The following is an 8,724-nucleotide window of genomic DNA, read 5'->3' on the forward strand; positions in this document are numbered from 1 at the left end:
ACGGGAGCAAGAGCAGCGAGTACTGACAATGTTGTAAAGGGTAGTAATTGGTCTCTTCTGCTGCTTTTCAGAGATGGAGTTCTTCACGATTATACTTGAGAAATCCTCCAGCAGGCAGGTGCTGCTGGACAATTTTGTGAAGATGTTGGACGGCCATCGGCCACAGAACATGAAGCTGAGGCAGGCCGGCAACGGGCTTCGCAAGCTGTGGGACGTGGAGGTGGTGTTCGACACCGATGGAAGCATGTACCTAGATCGTGGCTGGAAGCAGTTCGTCCGTGCCTATGACCTGCGGCACGGGTACTTCCTTGTCTTCAGGTACGACGACAACGCCACGTTCGCCGTGAAGGTGTTAGACACGACTATGTGTCGGATGCGCTACCAGGACGACGACGATGCCAGTACGCTCTGTCTCTTCTGCCTCTCCATTAGGCTATGTCTCACACCCATTTTTAAAAAAACTTTTTTGCATTTGGCAAGGCAATGGGAGAAGGAGCAGTGAGTACTGCGACATGTGCTATGTCTACGGCAGCAGCGACTCTGGCTACAGCAAAAGTAGCAGCGACTCTGGCTACAGCAAAAGTAGCAGCGACGATGGCCTCGCGATGATGATCCCACAGCTGGGCGACAGGGCCATGCCAATTGTGGTAGAGGAGTACATCCCACAACCTGGCCTGGGGCTTCGTCGCTCTAAGCGCATCAGGATGATGAAGGAGAAGGTGAAGAAGCAGGAGTGAAGATCTTAAGAACCTGATGGAGATTTAATCTTTATAGTGTAAACCTTTTAAGTATGATAGTGTTGAACTGTTAATGTACTTTTAAGTATGATGGTGGTGTGCATGATAAAATTTTGTGCATGCTCATGGATGCTCATGGATGAAAGATAAAATTATTATTTTTTGGGCTTGCTCATGGATGCTCCTTGGTTGGTGTATATAACAACCTAAATTAACCCCTAAACCAGTCCCTTTCAAACAAAAAATCTCAGCTTCAGCCAGGTGCAGACGCGTGGATGCCTTTTGGTTCCGGTTGGTGTCACCAACCGGGACTAAAGGCCACCCTGCCTGGCCTGGCCGCAACGGCCACGTGGAGGTCCATCTGTCCCAGTTAGTGTAAAAAGTGGGATTAAAGGCCGAGGGCATTAGTAACGACCTTTTAGTCCTGGTTTCAAAACCGGGACACAAGCCCCTTACGAACTGGGACAAAAGACCATTTTCTACTAGTGAAGACGAGGCCGGACGACGAAGATGCGGCGGTGCGGGCCGTGCACGCCGGGCGCTGCTGCAAGGGGACGCGTTGTGGGCGGTAGGCCGGCGACCAACTCATAGGAGAGACAGCGGAGGAGCGGTGTGCGCCTGCCGGCCGGCCGCTAGATGTGGCCAGCCACTAGATGTGAGAGGCCGGAAGAAGCGACGTGCGTGCATGCGGGACGTGGTGTCTAGTCTACTCCCTCCGTTTTTAAATATAAGTCTTTCTAGAGGTTTCATTATAGGACTACATACGAATGTATTTAGACTTACTTTAAAGTATAGATTCAGTCATTTTGCTTTGTATGTCAACACCTAGTGAAATATCTTAAAAGACTTATATTTAGGCACGGAGGGAGTAGTATTTTTCCTCTGGGGTGCAACGCGGTCATTCAATGTGAATTGCCACACAAAGAACCGATTAGATTAATATGGGATGTTAGACTATTTTTAGTGGATGTAATCATGTTTTATTAGGGAAAGTGGATCTAATCATGTTTCTTTTTAGGGGAAGTGGATATAGTCATGTGATGGTAATGAGTCCGTGTACATTTTATGAGGTGAGTTTAGAAGAAATTATGTTTGCTCTGTTATAAATAAATAGTGTGGACAACAAGCAGCAACAACTTTATTAATTCCTCACGGAACACAAATGGCATAACTGGTGACAACAAAAGTGCTCGGAAGTAAAAAGGGCCAATGATCACAAGGGCATATGACGGATCCTAATTAACCATCACGCTGTAACATTGGGCCCAAAACAGGACCCTTATTACAGTTATATCTGACCATCTCCGGTTCGGCCCGAAAATCCAGGGTCTAGGCCTTGGGCCTGTGTTTTGAGCCTGCCGGCGGGGCCGGGCTGGGCTTGGACTTGTCATATTTAGGTTTAAAGCCCGTGGGAACTGCGAAGCCTTTTGGACCGGGCTTGGGCTTGAGTTTTGAGCCCGTCGGCAGGGCCGAGCTGGGCTTGGGGTATTTAGGTTTACAGCACGCGGGAATTGCAAAGCATATTGGGCCGGTCTTGTGCTTGACTTTTGAGACCCCCGGCAGGGCCGGGCTGGGCTTGAGCTTGTCATATTGAGGTTTAAAGCCCGTGAGAACTGCCCTGGGTCCATCTTCTCCCCTTGGCCATGGGAGCTGCACATGTAATGAGGCAAGAGGATGTTAATTAGGCAACCCCTTAAGAAGTCTGCAGCCTATTACTCGTACAGACAGATAAAGAGTACTATAGAACGTAAAGACCTCTAATAATGTGCATCTACGTCCTGAGGCTCCTCCATGCATGAGACCGATCGAGCACTGTGACTTGAAAGAAATGCATCGAAATTAATCTGGACAGATAAACACATTGGATACCTTGGCGCGGCAGAATGCTTCGATAGCAAGCTCTACTACTTGTCCGTGATCTGATCTTTCGTACACGAATCTTTGGACGACGCCGCGCGCCATTGCAAATTGGCCGGTTCCGCCAATAATGGCCCAATCACCTTGGCCCAGGGCAGTTGCTCCCATTATCTCAAGCGTGGAACATTTGAACCTGTATTACGTCAACTCATAGTCAGAGATTTATCACGCACGCATACCTCATACCAAATTACACATGCATCAACCAATCATAATCCAGCACTAATGGATCATATGACAAGTTACACAACGCAAAAGCAAATGCAAATGCAAACTACACCCTCCGTAAAGAAATATAAGAGAATTTAGATCACTACGTACCTCTTACTCTCGAAAACCATGGTGAATGAGCTGTGGTCGTCAACGGCGTTCACGTGCAGGCCTCTCGCACGGGCCACCACCATGGCATCTAGGCTCGAGCCGTCGTGGATGGCCCAGTTGGTGACGACGGTCCTCCCGAACTCGCTGCCGACATCGCCGTCTATCAACTTTGACTGGTTCGAGTTTGGTCCAGAAGTGTTTTGGCGCAAGTACAACTTCTTGAAGTGGATCTTAGTGTTTTCCACGGAGGCACCATTGTAAGGGGTGACGTCGAAACTAGCCATGGCCAGTGTGGGAGATCAAACTAGCTAGCGTGTGGTTTGTGTTTGTCACGTGAAGAAGGCATGATGAGGAGGGCTGGTATTTAACTGTAGCTAGCTTGCCCAGGGACCCAGGATGGAGATAGTCGTAGATCCATACAGTTCCAAGATCTAGCTATCTTCTAGTACTCACTTCATCATGGTTTAGAAGGCACGGTTAAATTTACTTGCATTTTTACAATAGACAAGGTTTAGGACGTATTTCATTTACTCTTACCAGCTAATTAGTACTTCGTTGTACTACTTCTATATATATGTATAGTGTGAATGCTATTTTTTAACCCATCTCACAGTCAATCAATAACCACCTACGTTTCAGAGAATTTCCAAACACGACTTCTAAACCGTAATGCATGGAATACTATATACCGTTCTTGAGTCGTGACTAAGAAGATCATTAAGAGCAACTAGACCGTTCTATCATCATGATGGCACATGGTTAGTCAGTGCTTGCCTGCTTGGTCCATTAAATGAACTGTGCACACTGCGAAGGATAGATCAAAACCATCGACTGTTTCAAACAAAAAATTGCTTTTTGGTCAACTATGTGCATCTTAATTAGTCATGCAGGATAGATCAAAAGCATCGACTATTTCAAACAAAAAATTGGTTTTTGGTCAACTATGTGCATCTTAATTAGTCATGCAGGATAGATCAAAAGCATCGACTATTTCAAAGAAAAAATTGTTTTTTGGTCAACTATGTGCATCTTAATTAGTCATGCACAGATCTAATGTGTGCTCATTGTACTACTTGTATTTGCTTGATGCGACGTTACTAGTCACTAAAAACATCTGGAAAGAAAGTTATGAAGCTCTGCAAGGTGCGGATCAATTTGTTTTCAGCTCTTGTGTGTGTGCGCAGCGCACATACAACACTTACTGTTTCAAATGGTTGTGAAGCTTAAAGAAGAAACACACATCTCAATACTTTCTGTAGGTACCTTGTGCTGTTCACATGGGTAATACCGCTTCTTGGGACATGCTTAGTGTCTCATGCCATGTTGTTTTAAGGGAACTGAAGATGATAAGATAAGTTGTCTTGGCAAAGCAAATATCAGAAAAGCCACACACGTACTTAAAATCATGTAAGGTAGCAAGTAAGCATCTTCATACACTATTTCTGCGGCATGTTCGGGAGGTAAAGCAGCTAACTGATGCCATGTATAATAGTACAAAAATGCAGAATTTTTCAACCATTTTTAGTGCGAAACAGTAGGTATTTTTCCCACTGCATGTATTTATATATTCTCTAATTTAGTTTTTGTAAGAAAAATAAAAGAGAAAACAAAAGAACAGAGAGCAATTATTGAACCGTGGAGTTACATATGTACTAAGTAGGTGGTCTTATTTATTAGTTTCAGTTCATTCCGACCAGGATAGTGATGCCCCTAAATGCGTTGGCGTCTAATATTTCTGAGGCTCATGTGCATACAACAAAACTGAAAAGAATGGGTGAGGTGCCTCGTTTGATGATGATCATTTATATAGTTCTGCTGGAGCAATCATCCGAGTCAGTAATGTTTTTTATAGTTGCCTCAACTATAAAACTGACTACTGTTCAGGATGCTCAGATGGCAGAAGCTCGCTGCCTAAGACATGGGGCTTAATGCTAGCCCTCTCGCTGGGATGTAACTGGTTTGGTCTTGAATCTGACTACACGGTGATATGGAGGCAGACATAGCTATGAAGGAGGATGGTCAGTGAAGTGATACCGTCCCACTAGTAGAAAACGGGGCTATAGTCCCGGTTGGTAAGGGCCTATTGGACACCAACCGAGACTATTAACTTGGGACTAAAGACCTTTCACTTTTATGTTGAAATTTGGAGGTGGGCCTTAGGCCCATTAGAGAATTTCAGAAAAATCTACAAGGGCCCATGTAGGTGGTGGCATGACAAGGTGGTGGGAGTTTAGTCCCACCCCGCTAGTGGAGGAGAGTTTGGACCCCTTTATAAGGGTCTCTCTTCCACATGCTATTGGAGAGTGAGAAGAGAAGGTGCCCTCGCGCACTCCTCCTCCGCCGCCCGCCTCGCCACGCCTCGTAACGACGCGCCGCGGGAATGAGCCGAGCGAGCTCGAAGAATACGTAACGGACAAGGCACGATCCCAGACGTCGGATCGTGGCTGTTAGATCGCATCTGCCTCACGCGTTCGTTCCTTTTGCTGCTGCTGCCACCGGCGACTCCGTCCCGTTTACCGCGTACACGGTCGACGAGAGAGCAGGCCTCCAAAACCTCGCCTCTCCGGTTCCTGTACGGGAGAGGGGCGATTAGGTTTTTGGGGAGCGATCACGCGACTGCTCGCCTCCGTCCGTCTGCTTCGTCTACGTCCGCGTCGCCCTCGTCATCGCCATGTCTTCACCAAGCGAAGCTGACCGTCTCCGCGAGGAAGCCGAGAAGAAGACGGCAGAGGATACTGCCGCCGCCGCCGCTGCTGCTACGGCCAACTGGCCGATTGGAGGGTATGACTCGTTTATCCTCATGTTCGTATTTATCTTAGCAGTACTACTTGTTTGCATAGATGTATCCACTATATGCGTAGTATGTGCTAGGTTAGCTCAAGATCAGTATGTCATTAGTCTAGTCAATGCCATGCTAGTTATTATTTCGTGGATTAATATACTCGGAAAAATGCCTATTTACTCAACAATCCAAAAACCTAATGTCTGTAGGAATTTTTCGAGTAATGGTTTTGCTGCTGCACTGAAACCGGATAAGTTTACCGGTACTTTTTTCAAGCGTTGGCAAACGAGAACCACCTTATGGCTCACGGCTATGAACGTGTTCTGGGTAGCCGGTGTCACTCCTACGGAAACTATCACTCCTGAACAGGAGAAGATGTTTAAGGAGGCCACCGTCCTATTCCTTGGAGCAGTCATTAGCGTGATCGGAGATAAGCTGGTTGATGCATATTTACATATGCATGTTGCCAAGGACTTGTGGGAGGCGCTCGAATCTAAATTCGGGGCCACCGACGCTGGGAGTGAGATGTATGTTATGGAGCAGTTCCACGATTACAAGATGGTTGACAACCGTTCTGTATTGAAACAAGCTCATGAGATAATATGCATAGCTAAGGAACTTGAGGTTCTTAAGTGCAATTTGCCGGGCAAGTTTGTCGCGGGCTGTATAATTGCTAAGCTCCCTAATTCCTGGAGGAACTTTGCTACTACTCTGAAACATCAGAGGCGTGAGTTCTCAGTAGAGGACATCATCGACCATCTGAGTGTTGAGCAGAACTCGAGAGCAAAGGACTCCAATGGAAAAGCGGTGGAAAGCTCTTCTGCTGCCAATATGGTACATCAGAGGAACTTCAATTCTCACAAGCCCAAGGGAAAGAACTCTGTCCAACAGAATACCGACTTCAAGAAGAAGGGGAAGAAGCCCTTCAAGAAGAATAAGAAGGGAGATGGCTGCTATACTTATGGTTCAGAGGAACATTGGGCGAACAAATGCCCAAACAAGTACAAGAAGCCGGCGCAGGACTCCAAGTCTGCAAACATGATTGTGGGCAACAATGAAAGTGGTGCATCTGGGTACGGTAATTTACTTACTGTATTTACAGTTTGTCAGTCCACCGATTGGTGGGTGGACACGGGTGCAAATATTCATGTGTGTGCTGACTTATCATTGTTCTCTTCTTATCAGGCCACCGGTCGCGGGTCCGTATTGATGGGGAATGGCGCGAGTGCTTCTGTTCTTGGTGTTGGCACGGTCGATCTGAAGTTTACTTCGGGAAGGATCGTGCAGCTGAAGAATGTGCAGCATGTCCCCGCCATCAAGAAGAATCTCGTTAGTGGCTCCCTTCTGTGTAGAGAAGGGTTTAAGTTGGTGTTCGAATCTAATAAAGTAGTAGTTACGAAATATGGACTTTTCGTTGGAAAAGGTTATGAATGCGGAGGTCTGTTCCGCCTTTCTCTAGCAGATTTTTGTAATAAAGTCGTGAACAATATTCATTCGAGTGTTAATGAATCTGAAGTTTGGCATTCACGTCTTTGTCACATAAGTTTCGGTGTTATGTCGCGGCTAGCAAAACTGAATTTAATCCCAACTTTCACTTTAGCCAAAGGTTCTAAGTGCCACTCGTGTGTGCAAGCAAAGCAACCTCGCAAGCCTCACAAGGCTGCAGAGGAGAGACACTTGGCACCATTAGAACTCATACATTCTGATCTTTGTGAGATGAATGGTGTGTTGACTAAAGGTGGAAAGAAATATTTCATGACATTGATAGATGATTCCACTAGATTTTGCTATGTGTATCTGTTAAATACTAAAGATGAGGCTCTACACTACTTTAAAATCTATAAGGCAGAAGTTGAGAATCAACTTGAAAAGAAAATTAAACGAGTCCGGTCTGATCGTGGTGGAGAGTACTTCTCAAACAAATTTGATTCATTTTGTGCGGAACACGGCATTATTCATGAGAGGACGCCTCCCTATTCACCCCAGTCAAACGGGGTTGCCGAGCGGAAAAACCGTACTCTAACTGATTTGGTTAACGCCATGTTAGATACATCGGGTTTATCCAAGGCATGGTGGGGGGAGGCTATATTGACCGCGTGTCATGTCTTGAATAAAGTTCCTACAAAAGATAATGAGGTCACTCCCTACGAGGAGTGGTCGAAGAGAAGGACGACACTCTCGTACTTACGTATTTGGGGCTGCTTGGCGAAAGTCAATGTACCGATCCCCAAGAAGCGTAAGCTTGGACCAAAGACTGTGGATTGCGTTAATTTGGGATACGCTAAGAATAGCGTAGGCTATAGATTTCTAGTAGTGAAATCTGAGGTACCTGACGTGAAGGTCGGTACAATAATGGAGTCGAGGGATGCTACATTCTTTGAGGATATATTTCCCATGAGAGATATGCAAAGCACTTCTAGACAGGAATCTGAGATAACTCCTGAGCCTGCCATTCCTATGGAATATTATGAACAAACACATGATGAAAATCCTGAGGAGGATGACGAGGAAGCCCGTGGTAGGGGCAAGAGACAAAGGACTACAAAGACCTTTGGTGATGATTTCTTCGTATACCTCGTGGATGATAATCCCACTTCTATTTCAGAAGCGTATGCTTCTCCAGATGCTGATTACTGGAAAGCTGCGGTCCGTAGCGAGATGGAATCCATCATGGCTAACGGGACATGGGAAATCACTGATCGTCCCTATGGTTGCAAACCATTGGGATGCAAGTGGGTGTTCAAAAAGAAGCTTAGGCCCGATGGTACGATTGAAAAGTACAAGGCTAGGCTTGTGGCCAAGGGCTATGCCCAGAAAGAAGAGGAAGATTTCTTCGATACTTATTCACCTATGGCTAGACTGACCACCATTAGAGTACTACTCTCATTGGCGGCCTCTCATGGTCTTCTCGTTCATCAAATGGACGTTAAGACGGCTTTCCTGAATGGAGAGCTAAATGAGGAAATC

At 46.0% G+C, this 8,724-nt stretch overlaps 1 protein-coding gene across 1 annotated transcript; it reads right to left on the bottom strand.

The window, feature by feature from the left end:
* Nucleotides 1-1,853: 1,853 nt before the first annotated feature.
* LOC123429254 (dirigent protein 1-like) lies at nt 1,854-3,295 on the bottom strand. Its single transcript, XM_045113309.1, has 3 exons — nt 2,976-3,295; nt 2,607-2,787; nt 1,854-2,387 (listed from the first exon to the last, which is right to left on the bottom strand). Exons 1-3 carry the CDS (start codon nt 3,257-3,259, stop codon nt 2,067-2,069), a joined length of 786 nt encoding a protein of 261 aa, XP_044969244.1. The 5' UTR covers nt 3,260-3,295; the 3' UTR covers nt 1,854-2,066.
* Between the last annotated feature and the right edge of the window lie 5,429 nt (nt 3,296-8,724).

This window comes from Hordeum vulgare, chromosome 2H, assembly GCF_904849725.1.
Source record: "Hordeum vulgare subsp. vulgare chromosome 2H, MorexV3_pseudomolecules_assembly, whole genome shotgun sequence".
Taxonomy (NCBI): Eukaryota; Viridiplantae; Streptophyta; class Magnoliopsida; order Poales; family Poaceae; genus Hordeum; species Hordeum vulgare.